This window comes from Glandiceps talaboti, chromosome 8, assembly GCF_964340395.1.
Source record: "Glandiceps talaboti chromosome 8, keGlaTala1.1, whole genome shotgun sequence".
Taxonomy (NCBI): Eukaryota; Metazoa; Hemichordata; class Enteropneusta; family Spengelidae; genus Glandiceps; species Glandiceps talaboti.
The window spans coordinates 12,468,910-12,495,103 of record NC_135556.1 but is presented as its reverse complement, the minus strand read 5'-3'; the positions used below and the strand labels follow the sequence as shown (position 1 = coordinate 12,495,103).

The following is a 26,194-nucleotide window of genomic DNA, read 5'->3' as shown; positions in this document are numbered from 1 at the left end:
ATGTATGTATGTACGTACGTACGTACGTGTGTGTGTATGTATGTATCTATGTATCTATGTATCTATGTATATATGTATGTATCTATGTACCTATGTATGTATGTATGTATGTATGTATGTATCTATGTATGTATCTATGTATGCATGTATGTTCAACACATACATTGACACATTGATGCATGGAAGTGCTGGGAGATGTCTTTTACACGTAACACTGTATTGCCATTTCTCATGTGACGTGATCTTAATCCTAATGATTGTCGTTCCTATATGTAAATCTCTACAGTTCTACAAGTCTAATGAATATGAAATACAGGTAATCGAGTCATGTGACGAGTCACGTGACGAGATCTTCATACGTAATAAACCATTCTATGTGAGTCCAATTCAGACAACTGTGCCTGCAATCGGATTATTTCGTTTCGCAATCTCTTCATTTCCCGTTCATGTTCTTCATGCGATATCAACGTCGCTGGTTTCTTTACACAATTTTTCTTCAGTTCCCTGTGACGTACACGCGATGAGTGCGAGGTTGGTCTAGGCGATTGTGGTGTGGTGACGTCACTATCATGAAATGTTACCTTTCTGACACGAATAGGTGAAAATACTGCTGGGGATATTTTATAAACATCCGGCTGCGACACAACGGCATCATCACTAACTTCAAAATTAAGGCAAAGTGGTTGCAATTCGTCTTTTTCGATGTCATTTTCGTTTGATTGATCTTCACTTTCGTTTGATTGATGTTCAATTTCGTAGTAATTATTGATGTTCGTTTCTGGTAAATTGATCAGTAATTCTGACGACGAACTCTCACGTAAAGTCCGAATTTGTCCATCAATGTCAGAATCAGACTCGTCGTTAATGTCCGGTGTTGCGACGTCGACTTGCAATAATTCTTCTAACTCGTCTTGTAAAATTTTAATCCGTACGTCCAACTGTAATTATAAAGAACCACCATCGTTATGTATCACGTGACTTAAGATGAGGTATTGTTAATCAAGAAATACAGATATTGAACTGATAATATACACAAGATAGATTTCGTATCTTGATATTAGTCGAGTTGTGATCTCTCTGACGTCATGTAACACATGTGACTTGCTGATGATGATTGTAATCAAAAAGTGTGGCAAATCTGAAATGTGTGCATTCCCTTGAATATGTAATAGATTTCATAGTTCAAGCTTATTTCTTAGGTCTGTACTTACAAAATACAATACAAAATAATGACGTTATTTTAGGTATTTACGGTTTTCAAAAAAAAAACGTTACCTGTGACTGGAAGATACAACGGAAGGTACACGACAATTTCAACGATCTATAGACACATCGTTGAATAAAGTTTGGAAATAATGATTATTAGAGTTATTTTAGATCGTCTGTGACGTGACTGTATATGTGCCAGAGTTTAAACCCCCCCCCCCTTCAAAGTGTAGTAGTCCGGGTTCAAAAGTCATCACAACGCCGTTGTTCAACTTAGTCAACCCACTTGTGAACTCATATATTCCATTCCACGATGGTGATATTCTAGTCTAGGATGATCATAATACAAAATAATGACGTTATTATAAGTATTTGCGATATTCAAAAAATACCGTTACAGTTGACTGTTACGGAATAGACACAAGTTTTGGTTATATTTATTGATTTCGGAAATAAAACGGATCGTTGAAATTGTCGTGTATCTTCCGTTGTATCTTACAGTTTCATAACTTGCGTCTATTCCGTTAACAGTCACCGGTAAAGGTATTTTTTGAATATCGTAAATACCTATAATAACGTCATTATTTTGTATTATGATCATCCTAGACTAGAATATTACCATCCTGGAATGGAATATTACTTAGCTCACAAGTGACTGTGAATCAACCTATTTTCATAATTTCAAAAACAGTAAGCCCATATATAACATTGTAACATTGCAGCACATTAGTTATGCTTTCTGTGTTTCACTCACCTGTGACAATTCTTTCTTAAATGCCCTATTGTGAACTTCGGCTCGGAATAATCTTTCTCTGAAATCTTGTCTCTCACTCACAAGAAATCTACACGTGCGACCTTTCACCTCTAAACCGGCTACCGAGGCAACGGGTCCACCGTCAGCTGATCCACGCTTCCTTATTGCATAGATCTATCGGAGAAAAGAGAGAGAGAGAGAGAGAGAGAGAGAGAGAGAGAGAGAGAGAGAGAGAGAGAGAGAGAGAGAGAGAGAGAGAGAGAGAGAGAGAGAGAGAGAGAGAGAGAGAGAGAGAAAGAGAGAGAGAGAGGGGGGAGGAGACAGACATACAGACAGACAGACAGACAGACAGACAGACAAGTTATAGTGTTAAAGTGGTATTTTTCCCCAAATATCTGTCAATGTATAAGCCTTATTTCCTTACGTCATTAAGTGATCTTATGATTTAAAAGCAAAGATTTTAAGAAGTACGTTTTATTCTTTTCAAAAGACGTTTTTATTTGTTTCAAAACTCAACAAACCCTGTTTGTTAAGCTTCATACAGTCACTATACTAGCTAGTCTGCAATCTTATATTCTGCGAATTGAGAATCTGGGCAGTGATTGTAGACATCGTTGTATATCACGCGAGAAAACGCGAGAAATTATCTGTATTCTCACCTTGGGTAAAAACAACAGGCACAAGGTATTCGTCGTAGAAATTAACATAAAAGACGACACAATCAAGAAAGTTGTTGTTTCATGTTGACCAGTACCAATAACGTTAGATACGATGACAGTGATTATACTAAGGACCATGACGTTATATACACTCATGCCGATGTATTGAGAGTCGTTTAAGGCTTCAATCTTCACTTTTCTTGTCTCCCAAGCCAGAAATACTCCGAATAACAGCAGTAGGCCTTTATACGCATACAGTATACCAAGCCATACTTCTAAACGTTCACATGTACATTGTTCTATTATAGGAACATATAGCGTGTCTTCTTCGTCTATCAACTGTGAAAAAAATACACGCAAATATAAAATAATGTATTGCTCTCAATTTTTTTTCTACAAGTCTTACATGTGCGCCATATATATTCGATAATATTCGACAATTTTTTTTCACACTAAAACTTAAATTGAATTAACACAATTACGTTTATGTTGACGCGAAAAGTTGCCACTGTATTCGTCTCTATTTGAAGAAGCATGAATTGACCCACTTTCGACCTTGGCTAGTACTACAAGTACTATAGTTGGTGATTTTTTAAGTTACCTACGGTGTCCCCTATGTGCCATGTCTAACTTTTATAAGATTCCATCAAACATATACATTTTCAACAGCAAAACGTAAATGTCCGACAGTAAAACTTAATTTTTCGACAAATAAACCTTATTCTTTTCAAACGAAAATGAATGAAATAAATGCAAATGTGGAGATGAAAACTTGACCATCGTATAGACGAATTTATTTCAAGAATGACAAATTGACATACATTGGACCCACTCTTGACCTTGGCTAGTATAACAGTTGGTGATTTTACACACAGGTGTAACATTTTTGAGTACGCACATTTTCTTTTGATAAACTGAAAAGAACATAAAGACTCACTCTTTGTGGTAGAATTCGGTGCTGTAAATGTAACGGATCAACACATATCCAGATAATGATGAGAATGACGTCTATCGTAAATAATGATAACACCATGAGGAATAAACGTGATTCCTGTAACATCTGAAAGGAAGTACGACAAACATTACCATCGATACCATGTATAAAGTAACATACATGGACGTTCTTATCTGGCATCACTGTAGTGTGGTATTATTGAAATTCTGTATTTGATTTTCGAAGATTTGATTTTCGAAGACCTTGCCAATTGTCATTGTAATTGGTGTGGTTAATGTTACATTGCTGTTGTTGTTGTTGTTGTTGTTGTTATTATTATTATTATTATTATTATTATTATTATTGTTATTGTTGTTGTTGTTGTTGTTGTTTTAATGTTTTGTTGTTTTTTATAGCTGGAGACAGCTGTAACTAATTTCTCTAGTATAAAGAATACAATAATACATGATATATATAAAATCATGCAATAATTTGTATTCTAATAAAAGGTATGATTTATTAAATATTTGTTTTAAATTTGACCCATTCCTGATATTTTTCTTAGTCTAATTTGCCCTTACAGTTGAAGAAATGTATACGGTCCGTCTAAATGTGTGTTTCCCACCATGTCAAATGTTCCGAGCAAAAGACACTCAAGAACGTTGAGTCGTGCAGAGGTTTTTGACGTCATCGACACATTTTGTCTTTTTTTAAAAAAAAAGAATTCCTAATATCCCACTTTTTACTATGTGATCGACATGCTGGTTAACAAATGTCAAAGTTTTTTCATATTTACCTTAGTTCGAAGAACACCACTGTTGGCATGTGTAAAGATCTGATAGACACGATAGGTTTTGATGAACAGTGAACCAAAGGCCAGAGAGAAGCCAGCAGAAAAGAGGAATGCACGAACCTGTAGGAAAATTTGCAAATACTTCATTGATGAATTAAGTTTTGTTAGTAGAAATGAAAATCACTGACGCTACCAATAGTCTAAGTCTGCTGTTAGCGAAATATATCCATCAGAATCACTTCTCAGAATTGTCCAGGCAGAGTTCGATTCATGAATATCTTCAGAGTCAGCCCCAGTGCGTTTTACAACTCTTTTAAATTTGCTTTCTCATTTCTCATTTAATAGTAGCAGTGTTTTTGGAGTTTTTCTTCCGTTACAACTATATAAGGCGAAAAAAATAGTTCTGTGTTACCGATAACATGGTTGCAGGAAAAGGGGAAGGTAGGTTGGGATTTTAGCTTATTTTAGTTATCTTTTTAATCGTTTTTTTATTTTTGAAAAATATTGTTTCAACCCAAAACCAAACGAATTGTCGGTCATGAGTATACCCCTTCTGTGAAGGTTTGATGAAATATGTATGGGCATCACTGGGGAAAGAAAACAGACGTCCATGAAGGTCAAGAAGACAAAACATTTCTTATCTTTTCGTTTTAAATACTTAAAAAATGTTTAGGGTTGGCAGCTTAAACTAGGGTCGGTCGGGTAATCGGAAACACATACAAAATGGTTTGCCTAAGCATATATTAATCACACGGAGTCCGAACGTGCTGTGTTTGCCGGACAAGGGTGACTCCAGGATATAGCCTCTGGACTGATTGAGATAGCCTTGACACTTCCATGACGACGTGATATGATACGTGCAACATAGCCTTGTCAAGTAGTGCCAAACCTGAATGGATCGCTGTAGAAATGTCTGGTTGTGTTTCTGTGTATATTCGTCTGCATATATAAAAAAAAGAAATCGCTCGGAGCAATGCCCAGCACAAGATTTTGTTGTTGTTGAAAATTCCAAACCAATAATATTACTTACTGTGCATATAATTGATAGGATTGTAACATTTCTGACAACGGTTGAGTTGATTCCAAGTAGAATTAGACAAAGATATACCAATATACTACCAATGATGACCAGGTTATTGAGATTGGGACTGGATAACTTAATATACCTGCGAAAAAACACACTCGACAGATTGGTTAACGCTATACACATATCTTAATGCACAAAATTAATGCTAGTACATGATCTAAGGTTTATAATATTACATAAAAAAATATGACATGTAATTGTATTTACCATCGTTTCAGTTAATCACTTCCTTGCACTGTAACTTTTCATCTTTCAGCTTAAATTTGTAATTGTTTTTTAACTAGATTTCAAATGGTCTTACTCGATAGGAATTGCGATAAAATACAACGTTGGAATAAATAGCGTTGATTTTGCCTGTTTATGGCAAGAGTTACTTTTAAATACAACGATGGAATGGATAGCGTTGACTTTGTCTGTTTATGGCAATCAGCCATGAGATAAATTTCGGGGCTTCCAACCAAACTGTGTCTATTGATACTTGAGAAGTCGATTAAGTGCCCATACGATGCAGAACTAAATAATAATTTTAAAATATCTGAGTAACTTTCACAGCTATAAACATCTGATAAGAATGTCAAGATAATCCACCAACCCATATTCTCCTATCTCGTCTATCGTACAAAAAGTGTGACTGTTTGACAGTTAGATATTATTCCCAATATTTATTTTTGTTCAGCCAAAGAAACTACAATTCAAGTGACCTAAAGAAGGGCCATGTTGTTAGACGAGTTGTGACAAAACCCTTCTTAGGTCACAAGTATTTTCTAGATGAATGAAGAACAATTTTAGGGAATAAAATAATTATGCCTCCTCAAGTAGAATTTATGAAAAATCGTGGAAAATAATTTCGATTCGGTGACTTTTGCTTCGAGTATTGCAGAAGCAGTGAAGTAGATACAGGTTGTTGTAACATAGAAGAACCAGGGTATATAATCCATATTTTCAGTTCAAAGACAATAACTTGTGCATAGTATTTATGACATACTCAAGGTGATACCTATAATTATACCATTGTATGTTTTCATTGTTATGCTAAAATAACAAAAACACTAAATTGCTTACTTACTTAGTCTTTCTGTATCGACAATTGAACAATAAAAACAACAAAGCCATGGCAATTCCGGCTAGAGACAACAAAGTGATGGAAATAAATGCTATTTTGCTGATATGTACCATTTCATCAATAATCAACAATTGATCATAAGGCACCTTGTCACCTGAAAGGGATAAGTGAGATCATAAAAGTGTTAGATTTCATTCTCGATGAAATAATAAATAATAATAATAAATTATGTATCAAGATTTTCGAGTTATAGCGCCCTCCAGTGTCGTTATGTGGTTAGCATACATTTGGTGGGGTTAAAATAGACTCTAAATAAAATATAGTCGACATTGAGGGCCATTTAACAAGGAAAGTGGCGGTAATGCGTGTTTAGCAAAAATGCTCGTGTGTGGCTAGAAAGAGAATATCCCTATCCCTTTCAGATATGAACAATAGCAATTTGGTCACCCCTTTTCCAACAGCACATAAATTGGATTTCCCAATCAAACGTACAAACAACATCAATCTTCAATATGACCCCATTCCCCGGAATCCTTTTCCGAAAAAAAGATGTAAAACAAACATGCTGATTTTCAGATTCGCTCCCCAAATGTAGATCATTTTTGGAGACTCATACATATATAGCTTTCAAATGGGGTACCCCTCCTCCGGCAACCTCCAATGTCTGAAATTTATGTAAACCTAGGCTACCAACATTCTGAAGGTCGAGGACATAGACTCGTGGTACTTTATTCCTGACTGGATAAATATTCTACTTTTCTACTGTACGTCGATGCACATTTGAACTTGACAGCCACAGATGTATTCAATACATATATCACATTGCGTGGCAAATGTCCGTTTATACTCAGACTGTTTGGTGGTCCGATGTTTACAAAGGGGAACAGTTGTAGTGCATGTGGAATCTAACAGATGGTGATTTAAATTGAATTTTATCATTTCGCCAAGTCACCTGAGGTTGGGAAAACAGGGTTTATTATAAATGAACCGAATATATTGAAACTATTTGGCCATATCTTGCAGGAACTCACAACAGCCTTCAAGTAATTGTCTGATTTTTTAGTAAGGAAGTTTCGAAACTACTTTTAATATATCAATCCGGAGGGGCTCAGTTCGAAATAACGATTACATACGGTGTACACTACATGAATTATAAACTTTACCTTGCCATTGTACAGATACACAATCCGTTGTGTTGAAGCTTAGGTAGTCATTCTGTGGGTCAAAGGTTGCTATGCGTTTCAGCGTGCCACCTAGAGAGGGGATAAAAAGACAACTTCGGATGAGATAAGGCTAGAGTTTTGGAGTCTGTCTGTTCCTGTCTACCTACCTGTCTTTCAGCTGATTGTCTGTCTTCATGCCTGCCTGCATGTCCGTACATATGTCTGTCTGTCTGTCTGTCTGTCTGTCTGTCTGTCTGTCTGTTTGTCTGTCTGTCTGTCTGTCTGTTTGTTTGTGTGTCTGTCTGTCTGTCTGTCTGCTTGCCTTGTTGGCCGTCAGTCTGTCTGTCTGTCTAGCTGTCTGTTTACTGTCTTGTCAGCATTCTTAGTCTGAATGCTTTATGAGTGTTGGTATTTCCTTTCATAAAGTATTTCATATCAGTCGAAGGGTTACCGCAAGGTTTAGTGCTTGGCCCCTTCCCCTTTCTATTTTCCATAAATCATATTGTATTATCCCCCACCGTTAGATTATTTGCTGATGAAACGATTGTTGACATGACCATAAACATACTACTGATGAATCATTCTTACAAAAGAATCTCGATTTGCTATGTAAATGGGAATCTACCACGATGGATTTCCATCCTGACAAATGTGAATGTATGAGTATGAAAAGAAGAGAAGATGCGCCGGGTTTCTGGCAGATGCTTCACTAAAAGAAAATATTGAAAGTTAATTGTAGGCTGTAAGTTGTGAGTAATAGCGCAAAAGCAACGACTAAAAATAGAACCATCCGACCTACACCGGTGCAAACATATTGAACACACTGCGATGATTCATTTTATTTTCACCAAAAAAAGGATGACAGAACTTAGACTGGGAATGTGTACATGACAAATACATAATTTAATATTGCATGGTCACCCTCCCTGGTGAGGGCCATGGAAACAGTTCAGTGGAACTAGTCTTAATCCAATGGCCCAGACACACAACATATAAGCTACAAAACAGAAAATAAAATAAAACAAAAACATATCTGAAAACAAGTGTTCTGTAAGAAATATATACACTAAGTTACATACAAACCCTCCAAAAAGCAAAACAAAACAAAAACTGCATTCAAAACAAAAACTGCATTCAAACAAAGCAGCAAACAAAACACTCGGTTTTCTCCACCATAACATAAACATTAACAACCCCAAAACAGAGGAATTGACATACATTTCACTTGTTCGACCTCTCCTGGAATATTGTCAGACCGTGTGGTATCCTATATACAGCTAATGTCAACAAGAAACTAGAGATGAGCCAAAGACGTAGTGCAAGCTTTGCTCTACTTCGGACTAGCTGACAGACGTTTCATAGTCAGTCTTAGCTATAAGATTCATAATCATCTTGTCGCCAGTTTTATTTCATTTCAACCAAAAGCATCGCGTTCATCTATATCATGTTCTAAAAATTCCCCAGCGTCTCACATACACCAGCTTCGAAATATGAAATTTATATGTATTCTTTATAATCCAAACAGAGGTTTGATCATGTCCCTGGAGCTTTTGTACACAAAACAACCCTTGTTCATGCATTCAGAAATGTCATAAGTGACTAAAGTATCACTATTAAAAAGTATAGTTGTGTTTATGTGGTTGCATTCGTTTTGCATTTAGTCCCACACGCCAGGCATAAATATATTTCCAGGATCTGTGCCCACATTTTGAGGTTGAACCTTTGATGAGAAGCAGAAAGTCTTTGTCAAACTTCCATGGTCTACAACATTATTCTGCAGCGAAAGTGACCTAACCACTATGAACAATAGAAGTGACTTCTGCTCACTTGATGGCCGTGTTTTACTTTGCGTTGTTTTATTTTGTTTATTGACGTGAGTTTTAATATTTAATGAAGCTCCATTATATATTCACATAGTACCATCAGAATATAAATATATTAAACACAGTACAGTGTCATATATCAAATTTATAGCGGCATTGTGGTGCTTCACTGATCACGACTCCCTGTTTGCACTGATAATCGTATTACAGAATGATTGTATTTATCCCCAAATAGCACTATTTCTCACAAATTCCTTCTTTAACATTAAAATCTAAAGGTCACGAGGACTGGCTGTGATAATTCAAGATATAAAGAAATTACTGAAATACAAGCTTCCTTCAATTTTAATAACCCTATAACGTTTAAATTATTATGCAATAAATATATTGATTTATCATTCCGTATGGCATGTAAATATTAGAATAACTGCCACCTTAGATCTTTTCATTTTTTCTACAAGCTTTATGAATTATGATTTAATACTTGAATGTACCGATACGTTTAGATGAAATATATTAAGAAAATACACGGGAGTGATATATGTATGAGAGATTTAATACTGTAACTATATATATATGGTATTCAAATTCAATGCCTACATGCTAATAACAGGTGACGATGTTATACAACGTCAATTTCGGTGAGAAAACGGCCATAAATGCACAATTTGGTTGCACTCAATTCTATCCGGCCGTAAGCAGTCGAGACTGATAAATTTCCATTAAAAAGTGTTACATTTAATTCACACATATAACGCGTATTTGGACAATAACATGCTTACATCACATTTGTGGGAAGTTTGGAAATGAAATTGGCTAGTATATTAAACAGGTTTGGTTGTGAACATAAACACGCATCATTTCACTAGGGAACGGAAATCATTTGATTAGAACTTCGGGACTACGTCCCCTAGGAAGTTCGAATCACTACTTTTACTGTTATAGGAATCGTTTCAAGCGTCAGTCCGACATATTTTTTTTTAAATCCTCTTATAAGATGTGTCCCTTCTGATACGAAAATAAGATTAGGAACTATTGTTTAGGTTAACATAGGACAAACCGACAGGGTGATTACAAATTTCATCAAAATCGGCCTTCTGGCTATACTACTATTTCATATTGATTAAACTTACCCTGAATCTGTTCAAAAACGGTTATGCCATTTCTATCGGGTCCATTGAACAAAACCACACCCTGTGGATATAATATATGCAATAAAGAAATATTAACACTGTTAAATATTATGGAAGTATATTGGGGCAACAATATTGCTAAACCCATACAGACGGAATAAAACTGTATGCTCCAACCTCGCGAAATCAGATATAGATAGGCTTTCTAAGTTCTAGTCCAGAACGATGTCTCTCGTGTAAGTGATCTCCAGGTCAAATTAAATCAAAGCTTTAGACAGGATTTGATGATGCATTCCATATATTTGTCTCCGAGTGAATTTGGCAGATGATTGATTTGATAGTCCGGTACTGTCTAAATGCCATTTTAAATTTTATAGAGTTTGAGATGGCAATGTACGAAACGTGTCATTTTAAGTAAACGAATTGACTATCTGGTTTTGTGAGTTTCACCACACAGTTTTTATACAAAATATTGTAGAATTTCACAGTTACACACAAATGTTATCGGTATGGCATGAAATTATCTCATGATAAAAATTAAATGAATTACAAGATGTTTTTTAAAGACATAGTCAAATCAGGGTAATTGTATACTAGTTATCAACTTCATACACGTGTATGTCTTAGTTCTTATTTTCATTGTGGAACCATTTAGAGTTCTGGCATTTTTTCCTGATATTTGGGCTTCACATAAAGATGTATATTCTTGGGCCTAAAATATTCTGTCTGTGCATAAACGCTCAGCTATACCAGTGGCCTCTGTTACAGTAGCTGGCTGGTCGACTTGACAAGTGTTCACCACACAGCCTGCGAACTCAGTAATGCAAATTCAGTATGGGAGGGGGAGGGGGGGGGGCGCAAGCCTCATTATCTGCTACCCTGAGGAAAACTTAGCATCATAAAGATAGCACATCATGTTCGCGGTTACTTATGCAAATGTCACATGTCCCTATACGGTCAACTAGGTCACATCCAGGTAACTTGACACAATCAACATGATATAGAAACCAATGTGACTTAATCAACATAACATTGGTATCATATTACTTATTCAGCCAATCAGCTTCTACACATGGTGCACATGGGATTACTGAGCTCGCAGGCTATGTGGAGAGAATGCTATCTTAGTCAACCATCCGACCTACTACGGAGTCCAGAGGCTGCAGTACCAGTGACGATTGACATTTTATTCTAAATTGGAAAATACTGTTCTCTAAACTATATCATCAGAAAATATGAAGAATGGACAATGGCCTTTTAATGAATAGACACCGGTAAAATATATAATATATCTATCCTTAGACCTAATAGAAAATTATGTGGTTCCGATTACGCTCAATTTTAGAATAGGTGGGGTAGATAGACTTTTTATTATATTTTATTATATTGTTGTTCATATGTGAGTGTCTAGTTCAGGTAGTTGTGTTTTCCGTTATTTTCCATATGGTCTCTGTGTTATTGGTTTCTTTCCATAAGATGTACAGCCACTACAAATTGGAAGAATAGTTTTATATTGTCTTTTGAAGTTGATGTCAATTTCCGCATCCAATATTTCGCGATTTTATTATTTTTTCTCGAATATGAAAAAAAAAGATTTAGGGTCGGCAGTGAAAAACTGGGTGGGGTCGGGTAAGTGGAACCAAACAATTTTTTTTATCAGGCCTTAGGGTTATCAGGGTTTTATAAACTTCAATCTATTTATTTTTTTGGTTTTCAATTATACATACCGATATTCCTCTAAACTGTATACGAGAGAGAATTTGTTTGATCTTGATTTGAAGAAAAGCATTACCATATTCCAGGTCTGTGAGAGAAAAGTTTGTCCCGTTGAAGGTGTGGTTTTGTTGTTCTAACAACTCTTTGATAACTAATGCTATTGTCCAGACTGCGTCGTAGGTTTGTGGTGCATAGGTTGTCATGTGTTCTCCTCTTCTTTGTAGTTCATCTCTAAAGGCACGCGATGTCTGTGGAGTATGAGAGCATTTTGATAAATTGAGATAATTCTATTGTTAAACTATATGCACTCCAATCGTTAAACAATGACTAAACTCAAATTTAGACAACATGGTCCTCTGTTACAGTACATCGGGGAGTTTATAGACACTTTAGGCCTTTCACGGTATTAAACTTTGTTGCATGGCGTCGGCCTAAATGTGGACCCAGATTTAGATTGGAAGTGAAATGAAAGATTGTACAAATAAAGACAGTCATGCATGCTGTCCACCAAATCGCTGAAATACTAATTATTGAGAAATGTAACACAAATTATTGTTCTCATGATTGATTTTACGGGAAAGGACTCTTGGACTTGTCCAGCACAGAAGGGCCCTAGATAATGGGTAGCCTGAAAATGTATTATTATACGGTCTTACCAATCCAGAAATGCTTGGTTCGCTGTTCAAGTCACTGTTCAGAGACTCTACAGCAATATACCCCTCAACAGCTTCTTTCAACTCGTCTAACGTACAGTTTGTGTCATTCTCAGATAACCACCAATAAGGCCTGTACCATCCTACTATTATCCACACGTATTTACTTCCATATAAACCCGCTTTGTAGGCCTGGAAAGAAAATATGTGACTTAAATCAATAACGAAGGATCACCATGATCTGGGTCAAGTCAAAGTTAATGCTGCACAAGTTGTGTTGATAAATTTTGGGGTGTAGTTATTGCTGCATATTTAAAAGGTACTCAACAGTTTTCTGCTTATTGAATCGTACTTAACCATCACTTGTAATTCACTGAATGCCATCCTGGTACTAAGAGATAATTTATAAACGATTAGATGACGTCATATATTTAATAGTCGAATATTAAATATCAATGAAATCACTACTATATAATCTATTGTCCTAACAATGCCAGAATAAAGTTGTATGTATGTCATGAAAGACATGCATCGACATTACCGTTATATTACAGTACTTTAACCGAGGGTTTAATGTAAATATTTTCAATTGAGTAAAAAAAAAGCTTATAAAAATCAGCTTGTGGCCCTTACATGTCTATTCAGTCAATACTTTCAAAGACGTCCATGTGAAGGATCAATAAACGTCAATTGCATTTGTCAATGGGAAAACTGTGTCACATGAGTTCTTGAATCTTGGTCATTTTCAACAAGCTGTGACCAAGTTTAAATGAATGTTAATCAATAAAATAATTATAATCTTGACCACAATAGTCAAGTCTGAATGTCAAAATGATATCACCTGATACAGAGTTCATGTCCATTATGTATTGTAAATAGATATACCTCACAAAAGACATGCCTTGCTTCTTTTTCATGGAAACTGCCGATGATAACTCTGGCATCCTTTTCCTATTTGAGGAAAAACATTAATCTTTGTTCATACCTTGGTTGCATTCAGTATAGTTGAGGCCGTAATAAGTGCAAAAGTAGAAGTGGAAAAGCAATATATTTAGCGTCTTTTAAAGTGCTGATAGATGTTTAAAAAATACTTATCTTTTGTGTATGTATGTATGTATGTATGTATGTATGTATGTATGTATGTATGTACCAATTTATATCCTAACTATAGATATGTCTATCCATCCACTCATCAATATATATATATATATAATTATAACTGTTGATCGCCATCATGTATCTATTTATTTCTTTATCTATCTATCTATCTGTCTATCTATCTATCTATCTATCTATCTATCTATCTATCTACATATATATACATCTATCTATTTATATCTATCTTTCTTCATTTACATACAAGTACAATGCATGTTACTTTATAGAAATGTAGCATTGAATGAGACATTTAAACTTCATCTATATTTTATCATAATGATAATTGTCTACACATATAATATAATGTTGCCATCGAACAAAGACAGACAATTCTTTAGATGTAATGCATACAGCACGACATTTGGAGTGACACAACCATAAAACTGTTAAGTAACCTTTAGCCTTGGTGCACACTTTGATATACTACCTCCAGGTATTACGATAATGGCAAACCACCGTAATAACAGACCCATTTGGAGATAATGATTGAAATTCCACGAGACAAGATTAATGTTTGTTTTATGTTATACCAATGTAAAACGATACACTAATATGACTACAATGTCTAATCCATTTTCATTTTAGCAAGTGCAATTGTATCAAGTACAATAAACGTTTTCAAAAGGTATGGTATTTTTAGCGGTCATAATGCATAAAGAATGGTACATTCTATTAGCGTTGATGTAGAAACCGGTAATTATATTTTTGATTTGTAAATTAATTCTCAAATTTCAACCCCTGTGGATTATTCAATGCATGCCTTCATAACTTTCCTCAACTCCTCGTTCGCAGCCGATCGCTTGTCAAGGTATTACCAAGGAAGTACAATAAGGAGAGTTTGTGGTCTCGAGGGGGGTTTTAAGTGTAAAAAAAGCTAAAATTGCACATTCAATCTATCAAAATTTAATTCTCAATATCTGTCAGTATTTAACATTGAGTGATTACGAAGCCATGTGTTAATGATATCCGCCAGCGTCTTGCCTAAAATGAACGATTGCGTAGTTGAGTATTTGACCCTAGAATTCAGGAAACATTTTAACAGAGGAGACTGAGTAATGTAATTAAGAGTGGAAGATAAATAATCCCAAGAAATTCACCCGATAAATGTCCCTCATTTTCTCTGAATGTATATTTACTGAAAGTGAGTTATTTCTTGGCCGTATCTCCCTACATCCATTCGCATTAGTACAACACGTTCTGGTTTATTTGCTTCTTAGCTAGTTACACTTCCACATTTCTCTTGCTTCGGGTCGTCAATGATATTTACTGTTTTAGAGTGGAAAGTGAACTGTGATTTCCTCACTATTTTGATAAGATAGAAAGGATAGTATAACGAATAGCCACACAAAACCTGAAGAACTACAATACACTGAGTATGACACACACTAATATTCACTATTAGAGACATTGCATACCTACCTTTAGTTTCTGGATTTGGGAAGCTGGATTGTCGACGAACCCTTCAGCTATTATTATGCTTATGTTTGATTTGGTCTCAAAGTAATCCATCATGTTACTAGTAGCCTAGATAAAAGTGAAATCACGTGATAAATTCTCCTCCTCAACATGCGCATACGACGGGGTCCAAAGTATGCTCTATAGATTATACCTGAAGAATGTCTTGATACTCGGAGGCGAATATTCATTCATGCTGAGAATAAAACCTATACGACTGTTATTCTCGCCTATTTCAGTAAAAGATAGTCGATGTTGTCATTTAATATAACTAACTCAAACTCTATCTCGTGTGTATTGTTATCACTTAATATAGTATACGATTCAGAAAATTGACCAATTTTAAAATCAAAACTGGCTGGGGAATCCTGTAACTCTGTTAGAAAATAGAAATATTGATTTCCTTGAAAACAAGATGGTGAGCTCTCAGAACGACGGGGAACAAGCTTTCAAGGTTTTGAAAGGTTTGACTAAACTTCAATTTTCGGGAAAATTGGCTGGCGAAGCGCATTCTACCTATTACGATCGGTGACACTAATAATATAATACCAGTGTCTTTTGTACGGTTGGTTGCTATGCCCCTGTAGTGCAGTTACAATTTCGATAAACTAATCTTTGTATTTTCAGCTAAACAGCCGTGGTGTATGTTTTCATGGCATTACATTATTTGGTTTTGTATCTATTGTCAGTATGTGTCTTATTCTGCAGCTATCAGATCTGTAATGGCGCCATATAGTTACATCTACTGTGTGTATTGCTATATAATTAAAGTGTATTTAGTTACATGCATAACCCTTTTACTAGTATTTGCATTTGATGTTAATGAATCACGACGCTTAAGTTTCTCTATTTCTCTCGCTTTTTGTAAACATGGGACACTCACCAAAGAGAAGAGCTCTTCATCTTGGAATAGAACGGCGACCTTTTTCCAACGGAAGTGACGTAAGAATGCTGTCCTTGCGGCATTATGGGCCGAATCTGGAGCCACAGTGCGATAGAAAGTTGGATATAGTTCTCTATTAGTAAGTGCCACCGACGTAGAGGCGTAAGATAGCTGAAACAATAACGTAAATTTATCAAGAATTTATAAAAGGAGTGTAATGTGTAATAGTTTTGAAAATATTCTGGATGGAAGTAAATTGTTTGTTGTGTTTAGTTCAATTATTGTTTAGGATTATGAGTATTCTTTTTATCTTCCATCTTTGTCGAAATTGCATCTGTACGTTTCTCTCCAATATCTGCGTTTTCAAGCCACTTATTTTAGAAGTTGAAGAGGTCAATTGTTCAGAATAAGAATGCATGTTCAGTTAACCAGTATTACTGTAAGAACAAAGTAGTCCTCGCCCACCCTTTGACTTTCTCGGCTAATTACGCAAGGAAATGGGACTTTAAAGGAACATTTTGTGTCGGTCAAATTAGGGCTAGATTTCTCTGTGATTATTCATCCGTAGATTTGTTTGATTCGTTCATTCATCCGTGTATATTCCTAGTAGTACGATCAACACAAATTGAAATCCTTTCAACCGACTGAACGGTCAACTCAACCATATGTCCCAGTAATGGTATTCCTTCGTCTTTTAAATCTCCAGCTTATACCATGCAGACAATCAGTAAGGAACTTTTCAATCTGCCAAGTGCACTCTTAGCTTTCTAGTTTTCTCCCGTCTCTCTACTCGTGTTATGTCTCCCATTTCTCTCCTATGCAGCCTAAGTGTTCTCTGAATGCATTGAAATATGGCTATCATTCTTCGTATACGATAATGTTTAAGTATGTTTTAGAATATCGAGTGTACGATATAATCTCGGTAGAACGGCTTACGGGCGCTGCCGATGTCGTGTCCTTCAGAAGTACAGCATCTGTTCCACAAAACACTTATCGGTTAAGATTAAAATATTATATATACATACTGCTTGCGATTTCGGAATGGACTGTACATAAGGTATGTGCCGTGAGTATATGGTATCACAGACGACTAAATTACCAGCACAGTGGAGAAGCGTTTTGTCTAGTTTATAGCTAAAATGATGTTGGTTTGGTGTTTCCCTCATGGGACATTACATTTTTGACACAGAGTTAGAAATATTTCAACTCTGACTAACAATAATAGAGACATAATAAACACAGCAGGATCATTTGCCCAATCACTTTGAACACTGATAAGCATTGTTATTCTTTCACAGTGCAGTAAAAACAGATTATTTTAATGGCTGCAGATGCTTATTTTCTAACTGATAATCAACATTTCAACTTGACTACTTCTACAGCCCCACTGTGCACAGTACCTAATATGTAATTATTTCGAGGGTGTGTATTAAATGTCATATTACATAATAAGTGAAACATCAATCCAACATCATTTTAGCTGTATTTCACATAATCATTTTAAAACTTTGTTAGAACCCATTCTTCTCTCTATTATACATTCCAAAGCACAATGGTTTATGAATTATTACCTGGTGAAAGGCTAGTGATTATAATGATCGTAAACTGTAAAAGCAGAGTAACACGAAAGATGTATAGTGGTTTAGTGGTTGTCTCACTATATGGTTGAGCCGGCCCACACTTGAAGCAGACAATATCGCAGGGCAACGAAATATAAGTACTGTGACGAACTCGTGGAAAGTACACGAAAAACTCTGATATTTAACACCTAATAAAACTCTAGAATAGATTGCCTACGAAAGCTAATAAGTGGTAGCGTTAGCAAGCCTTCGATAAGCGTGAAAAACCCGCTCCGTCACACCAAGCTGTTCGATTTGACCTTGTGTATGGCAGAACATACACTATAAAATTGAGTACAGACACATTCGCCAATGTCAGCGTCTCTAGACCACGGTTCAACCCAAGAACCTGAAATATCACGACCAACTCGTGAAAACCAGCGACCCAACCTCACAGAGGCATACAAGAAAACATTTCCCTAAAGGAAGAAGTAGGTTTTAACAGAAAAGAAGTGAAAATGACGGTAAACCAAGAGATTATGTCAAGAGCGTATTTGACACGATGTTGACTACACGGTGTCCAGCAAGAGCGAGAGTGAGCATGGGAGAAAAGTGTTGCTATAGCTACCTGACCATGTGACCAAGACTCCGCCCCTCAGCAACTGACTGGCATATGAAAAGTGTGCTTCGACTAAACACGGGATATCTAGACCTGAAATACAGGGAAAAATCCGACTTTCTCCAGTAAGGTACTGAGACGAGCCAAATACAGGCACCCGTGGGCGTGACACCCGCAAGCTTTCCGCAACAATTCCCCCGACCAGACCTGTGCATGCCCTCATGCACAAAAGGTCGATAAGGTACATCTACGCTTGTATTGACATAACCAAAAGGGTTATTCAGGGCAACGAGCCCCTCTGTCTTGGTCAAATGAAACCCAAGAATCTGTCCTGTAGATAACGCTACAAAAATTGTTCATTGTGGATACCACATACGAATTTAAAGACTAAAGCTTGTAGTTCAGTTGTCATGGTCGCCTATACAGTAATATGCAATAACAAGATTCCAATATAGTACAAATAAAGTGACACAAGTACATGGTCTCCATCTATCACAACACCCATGATAGAAAATGATTTGCTATTACCACGCAAATACCTTACATGTCCAGTGTACTCTGAAATGAAATCATCACATACGGACCAATTCAATTCAATTTGCCATAGTGACAAAACAACCACACCACGCTTCAGCTGACAATGCCAACCCGCAGCGATGGGTTAAATCAACTGATGAACTAACTAGTAATGAAATATCTTCATAATCAGTCTGTTCACAAAAATAGAATCAATACGAAAATGAGTTGTCTAAATAAGGACTTTTCTTTCCATTTTATACCTTTTTTTTCAGTCAGTCAGTCAGTCAGTGTTGATCGTCGAGAAGTGAAAATCATAAACGATGATTGCTCATCAACCAGTCACTATGACCCAATTCTGTCATATCTGTGACTTAACATCACTATGTACCCATCCTATATGGAAACAAGTGACAACCATGAACTTTTTCTGTTCACCAAGTGTAACTACCTTGCTTTGTTACACTCTCTGTGACTCACCTACGCAGGGATGTCAAACCCTGAAGAGAGAAAACTCCATTCTCTCTGGCTACGTGCCAAGATGTTCTTGTAGCTTAGATTGTCTGAACAACAGGAACTGTTCTGCTTGCAGTCAAGTCTTTCCAAACTTGACTAACGGCCTTTGACAGTCTATTAAAACCATAGTAATTCACTGGCTTCCGGACTCTTCTCGGATACCTAACACTTTGTGGCTTTGACTGTTTTGTATTTGCCTTTGTTTCATCCTCCAAAACCTTTTCTACTGATTGTGTATCAGTGTCTTTTATAATTTTCAGACTATCAAGTGGTCCACCTATATCAAGGCCATGATCTTTACTTAGATCATCTTTTATCTCTGTGTCATTCTCAATATCAGAGCAACCTTTCACAATGTCACTCCTAACCACTGGAGCAATATCAAGGGGAGAAACCACCATTGGAATGGACTTATTTGACTGACCTTTCACCTCTGCAGTGACACCATTCTGGTTAACAGCGCTATGTGCATGTGAAGGTGGTGTGACCTTAATTTTGTCATACAGATCCGATTTTGTGTGATCAGAGTCAGTGGGTGTTCCCACCTGGACACGTTTGTCCACTGGCAGAATCTTAACCTTGTCCAACCAATGTTCCAGTTCCTTTCCCTGATATTGTTTCAGTTTTTCATAGTGGACAATCTTTGGCTTACTCTTAGCGCTATACTGTATCCTATATACCAAGTCAGACAGCTTACTGACCACCAAGTATGGCCCTTCATACGCTAGCTGTAATTTAGGAGCATAACCCTTTCTCCTCCTTTCGTCCTTAAGCCAAACAAAGTCCCCTACACTATAACTCTTCTTTGTCGCAAAACGGTCATAGAGCTTTTTCTGTCTCCTAGCAGTATTAGTCAGTTGTGTGCGCGCATGTTCATGTGCTACTTCTAGTCTTTCTCTCAAGTCAGTAACATAGTCAGTGAATTGGTCAACTTCCTGTGAATCAGTGGAGGTGACTGCTATATCCAAGGGGTAGTAGAGTTCCCTACCAAACATAAGCATGTTGGGTGTTTCACCAGTAGAAGGATGGACACTACTGCGATAAGCAAATGTTGCAAGACTTAAGTTATCATCCCAGTCGGACTGATGTTTGTGTGGGTCCATGTAAGATCTAATGTACCGGACTAGAGTGTGATTATATCTCTCTATTTGTCCATCACTTTGGGGATGCCTGGGAGTTGTATAGGTTTTGCTAACCCCCAATAGTTCACACACTTCTTTGAACACGTTAGAGACAAAATTACGCCCTAAATCACTATGGCATTCCAAGGGCATGCCAAACCGACTAAGGAAGTTATCTAACAAAGTCTTTGCAACAGTTACTGCTTCCTCATTAGGAATAGCATATGCCTCCATCCATTTGGAGAAGTAGTCACCAACCACCAAAATTTTCTTGTTTCCCTTATCAGACTCTGGAAACGGACCAACCACATCAATTGCTATTCTCTCCATTGGAGCTCCAACTACATATGTCTTCATTGGGGCACGTTTAACCCCACCAGTTGACTTATTCTTAGCACAAGTGTCACATGAACGAACATGGGCACGCACATCAACCGACATACCATACCAGTAATACTTGAGTCGAACCTTTGCAAGTGTACGTCCCATACCACCATGTCCGCCAAATCGGCTTTCATGGAATGTCTTTAGTACAAGCCCAATATAAACCCTGGGTAATACAATTTGCCAGCGAACCAGCTTACCATCTGCAGCCTCCCACAACTTATACAGGATACCATCACGAACACGAAACTGATTAAACTGGGACCAGTACGTTTTTAAAGCTGGGGATTTATGAGAAATTTCATCCCATGAGGGTCTATCATGACCTCCTTCAACCAACCTCAATATCAGCCCTATATGGAGATCATCTAACTGACAATTTCTCAATTCCTCTCTGGTCCAAAGAGGTTCGTGATTTATGACTGTATCACTGTCTAACTTGAACTCAGCATCCTGCTGTTTACCAACAGCCTGCTGCCTTAGGGGTACCTTGTGCACCTTCCCTTTCCTTGATAGAGGGCGTCCCCCCTTGGAAAGACACCAGACAGACACTTCCTCTGGATTATCCTTTTCCCCACCCTTTGAGGCATTATCATCATTACTATGACAAGACAGAACCTGGACGACCGACTCTTTACTATTAGACTCACAAGAGTATGCCGACCCCTTGCTACTCGCTTGACTTGACCCATGATGTTCCATACCACATTGCTTGCAATTTATGACCGGGATGCGACTTAATGCATCAGCATTCTGGTGTTTATTACCAGCTCTATGGACCACCTTAAAAGTAAACTGGCCCAAAACCTCCAACCATCTGGCCAACTGTCCCTCAGGATTTTTAAACCCTAGCAACCAGACCAAGGAAGCATGATCAGTTCTGATTGTAAACTTCCTACCAAGAAGATAGTGCTTGAAATACTTCACGTAATTCACCAAGGCCAAAAGCTCCCTACGGGTAACGCAGTAATTCCTTTCTGCTTTATTCAGCACTCGACTAGCATAGCCAATCGGATGTTCCACACCCTCTATTTCTTGTGATAGGACTGCTCCTATCCCAGTCCCACTTGCATCTGTGTCTAGGACGAATTGTCCCTTTTCTGATGGAAACGCAAGCACAGGAGCTGTTGTTAGCAACTCCTTCAATTCATCAAATGCAGCCTGACACTGAGGTGTCCATACAAATACCGCATGTTTGCGTGTCAGTTCATTCAATGGTTTAGCTATGCTTGCAAAATTACGAATAAACCGTCGGTAATATGACGCTAAACCAAAGAAACTTCGCACTTCTGACACATTGCGTGGAACTGGCCAATGCTTGATGGAATCTATTTTCTTTGGGTCAGTGGAAACCCCCTTTTCAGTAATGGTATGACCCAAGAATTCGACCTTGACAGCAAAGAGGACACACTTCTTAGCCTTTAACTTCAAACCAGCCTTCCTCAACCTACCAAATACCACCTCTAGTCTCTCTACCTCTTCTTCAAAAGTAGAGCCAAAGACAATGATGTCATCAATGTACAGTAACAAGATTTCCCACTGTAATCCCTGGAAGACTTTCTCTACTAGCTTTTCAAAAGTGCCTGGACTACCACAAAGACCCATGGGCATTGAAGTCCATTGTAATAGCCTCCCCGAAGGTGTAACAATAGCTGACTTCTCTCTACTACCTTTGTCCAATTCTACTTGGTAGAACCCCTGATTAAGGTCTAAACAGCTGAATAGTTTTGCACCGCCCAAACTTTCCAAATTATCTTGGATTCTTGGAATGGGCTGTGCATTACACAGTGTAATGGCGTTAAGTTTGCGATAGTCACAAACAACCCTATATGAGCCATCTTTCTTATTTACTAACAAACAAGGACTGGACCATGCACTATCTGACTCCTCCAACAAACCCTTATCTACAAAACTCTGAATCTGCCTATCAATCTCAGTCTTTTTCCAATGAGGTGCCCTGTAAGGACGAGACCTAATTGGAACTTCAGAGGTTGTAGGTATGTGATGTTTAATCATATCAGTTTTTCCCATATCCATACTGTCTTTACTGAACACATCCGAGTTATTGACCAACAACTCAAACACTCGTCTCTTTTGATTGTCAGAAGTAAGATTCACTATACTGCGCTCATACAGATCATGTAAATGGTTAGGCATGCCCTCACACTGTTTAGCAGCTGCCACCTTAAATGTTGATGTTGCGGTTGTGTTAGCAACTGGCCTGTCCAAAACCGGAAAAGATTCTATACTAAAATTTGCAGTTTTATCCATTTTCAGCAAACCCACACATTGACCTTTCCTGACTTCTATATCTTGGTTGCTTAGATTTATAACCCTTACTGCATGGACGTTACTTCCCGTTTGACTGAGACAGTAAGCACCCATCATACCTGTTTCACCAACATGAACTGGAGTTACCATAGTGGTAACCTCAGACACTCGGGACAGAATACCTGATTCCTGACTATTTTCTCTTTCAATCACATGACCCCTATACAAGTTGTATCCCACTTGACCAACTCTAGGCTTCCTTTGCATCCTAGCCAAGAGTATACCTTCATGCCCCGCTGGAATAGACTGTGCCCAATTAGCCTGTAGCCGACAGCAGAAAGGTTTCAAGTCATCATGTATTGTTTCCAATACTTGGTCGCCAATAGCAACGGTACCCTCCTGCAAATTAAGTTTGCAATCGAATTTGCGTAACAAATCCATGCCTATTATACCAGCTGACCCATCTAAAGACTCTGCTACCAGGATAGATTCAAATCTCTCCTTGTCACCAATCTTAACTTTCACCAATACGTTACCCAATAATGCAACGTGCGACCCATCTGCCTGGATAAGATAGTTACCAAAATCGACCAACTGTGGGCGCTCATTTTCAGGGATGAGATCGAAAAATCCTTTAGAAATTATTGAGTTTGTACAACCGGTGTCAATTAAGCATTTCTGAGTGACATCTTGCACGCTTACATCAACCAATATCATCCGAATTGATTCCTGGTTACTTCTTTGAGGTGTACCCGCCCTAATGACCAAAGGACACTGACCTGTGACCCCATGACCTTCACCAGACTTGAGTTGAGAAAAAGAAGAATTGTCAGAAGTACAAGTAAGATTAGAAGAAGTGTTACTACTTTGATCAATAGTCTGTTTTGAAATTAAATTAGTATTAGATTTAGAAGACAAAGATGGGGAAACAGTTGTCGCTACATCATCAGCTCGGTCTAATCCAGCCTCGCCATCAATTTTACTTGCTGACTGTCCTAAGCGGATTGTGGGACGGCCGGATCCCGCAATCCTTGGTTGTTTAACGACTTGACCTTAGTTTGACCCTGTTGACGTTGTGGGCAATTTTGTTTTCGATGCCCTTCCTGACCACACGACCAACATTCTAATTTCTTCGGAGAATCTCTCCCCCTTGTACTACTGAAATTTCGAGACTTAAGAGATATCTCTACTTTTTCCAGTCTGTCTAATACATGCAGTAATAAACCCTGCATACTTGTGTCCTTAGACGAACCCTCATCGCACATATCACCTGACCTGACTACAGACGGACGACCCTTCGTTCTACGAAATTTCTGATAACTTTCCTCACACTGTCCTTCGTGGACGACAGAGTCCAAAGTCGCACCTTTCATTCGCCCTGCTTCATTTATTTTTCTCTGCAGCGCGTCATCTTGGACAGCCTGAAAGAGGTGATCAATACAAAGTCGTTCAAAACAATCACCTGTAGCACTAGGGTATGCCTTTATTATAATCTGTCTTATTTCCTGTGCTAAATCTTTTAAGGACTGATCTTTTTTCCTTACAACTGTCTTAGCCTGAAGACGAAATTCGTCCTCTAGTCCACAAGTTGAAAACTGTCTGATCAACAATTCACACAACTCCTCATAATCGTTTACTTCCTTTCCGCAATGCGCAGCGAATTCAAGAGCTCTACCTCTCAGTTTGGTCAAAAGAATGTGAAATTTTTGCTCAGAATTCCACCCATTTACACGCGCACAGATTTCAAAATGGAGTTTGTAGTTCACAAAATCATTATTCCCATCATAACTGTCTGCTTTCGCTACTGTTGTTTGTTTAGAGCCCGAACAGTTTAGTGGGGGAGTTCTACTGGTTTTGTAAGACATACCTGATGATGGCAAATCTAATTTACCTGCAGATAGACTGCCTCCCTCATACCCCAAACTCATACCTGTGGGTAACAATCTAGAACCAAGAAAATGTGCTGGAGTAGAATTTGTGTTAGGCTGAGCAAAAGAGTGACCATCCATTACATCCACACTTTTCATTGAAGTAGACCCTTTACTCTGGGCAACAGAAGTTGACATATTGCCACCCCTCGCAGTGGTAGTGTTCAACGCACTATTCATACCACCTGAAACACCCCCTAAGGAGAATGGTATAGTCCCAGACAAATGCTTTACTCCTTGTTGGACGATACCTTCTGGCGACATTAGGTGAGGCATGTCCACAAAATCGCCAACTTGCCGTTCACTGTGAACTTGCTCAGATTTACTGTGAGTTGTATCAGATACTAAGACAGTGTTATCAACACCTTGCTCTCCACTTGGAAAAGTAATCTCACTGTCTAGAGAATTCTCCATGACAATGTCTCAAAATCAGTACAATGCCAAATAACCAAACAACAACTGCAACAACTTGATCAATAGCCGGGAGTATCGATCGACAAAACGACTTTGAAACTTTGTCGCAAATACAAACAATAGAACAGTGTACCAACGCAACGCTATGAACCCGACCCAATTTTAAATCGCACCGCTTGCCACCATTGTGACGAACTCGAGGAAAGTACACGAAAAACTCTGATATTTAACACCTAATAAAACTCTAGAATAGATTGCCTACGAAAGCTAATAAGTGGTAGCGTTAGCAAGCCTTCGATAAGCGTGAAAAACCCGCTCCGTCACACCAAGCTGTTCGATTTGACCTTGTGTATGGCAGAACATACACTATAAAATTGAGTACAGAC

At 37.7% G+C, this 26,194-nt stretch overlaps 1 protein-coding gene across 1 annotated transcript in view; it reads right to left on the bottom strand.

Moving 5' to 3' along the window:
• Positions 1 to 353: 353 nt before the first annotated feature.
• LOC144439203 (gamma-aminobutyric acid type B receptor subunit 1-like) overlaps positions 354 to 26,194 on the bottom strand; it is a 47,035-nt gene continuing 21,194 nt past the window's right edge. Inside the window, exons 3-16 of the mRNA XM_078128474.1 lie at positions 16,481 to 16,651; positions 15,562 to 15,666; positions 13,870 to 13,935; positions 12,988 to 13,176; positions 12,343 to 12,579; positions 10,616 to 10,676; positions 7,660 to 7,749; positions 6,500 to 6,650; positions 5,377 to 5,512; positions 4,350 to 4,466; positions 3,557 to 3,679; positions 2,620 to 2,958; positions 1,961 to 2,134; positions 354 to 938 (exon numbers count right to left, since the gene is read on the bottom strand). Of these exons, the coding sequence (XP_077984600.1) occupies positions 354 to 938; positions 1,961 to 2,134; positions 2,620 to 2,958; positions 3,557 to 3,679; positions 4,350 to 4,466; positions 5,377 to 5,512; positions 6,500 to 6,650; positions 7,660 to 7,749; positions 10,616 to 10,676; positions 12,343 to 12,579; positions 12,988 to 13,176; positions 13,870 to 13,935; positions 15,562 to 15,666; positions 16,481 to 16,651 (2,544 nt within the window). The remainder of the gene's footprint in view (positions 939 to 1,960; positions 2,135 to 2,619; positions 2,959 to 3,556; positions 3,680 to 4,349; positions 4,467 to 5,376; positions 5,513 to 6,499; positions 6,651 to 7,659; positions 7,750 to 10,615; positions 10,677 to 12,342; positions 12,580 to 12,987; positions 13,177 to 13,869; positions 13,936 to 15,561; positions 15,667 to 16,480; positions 16,652 to 26,194) is intronic.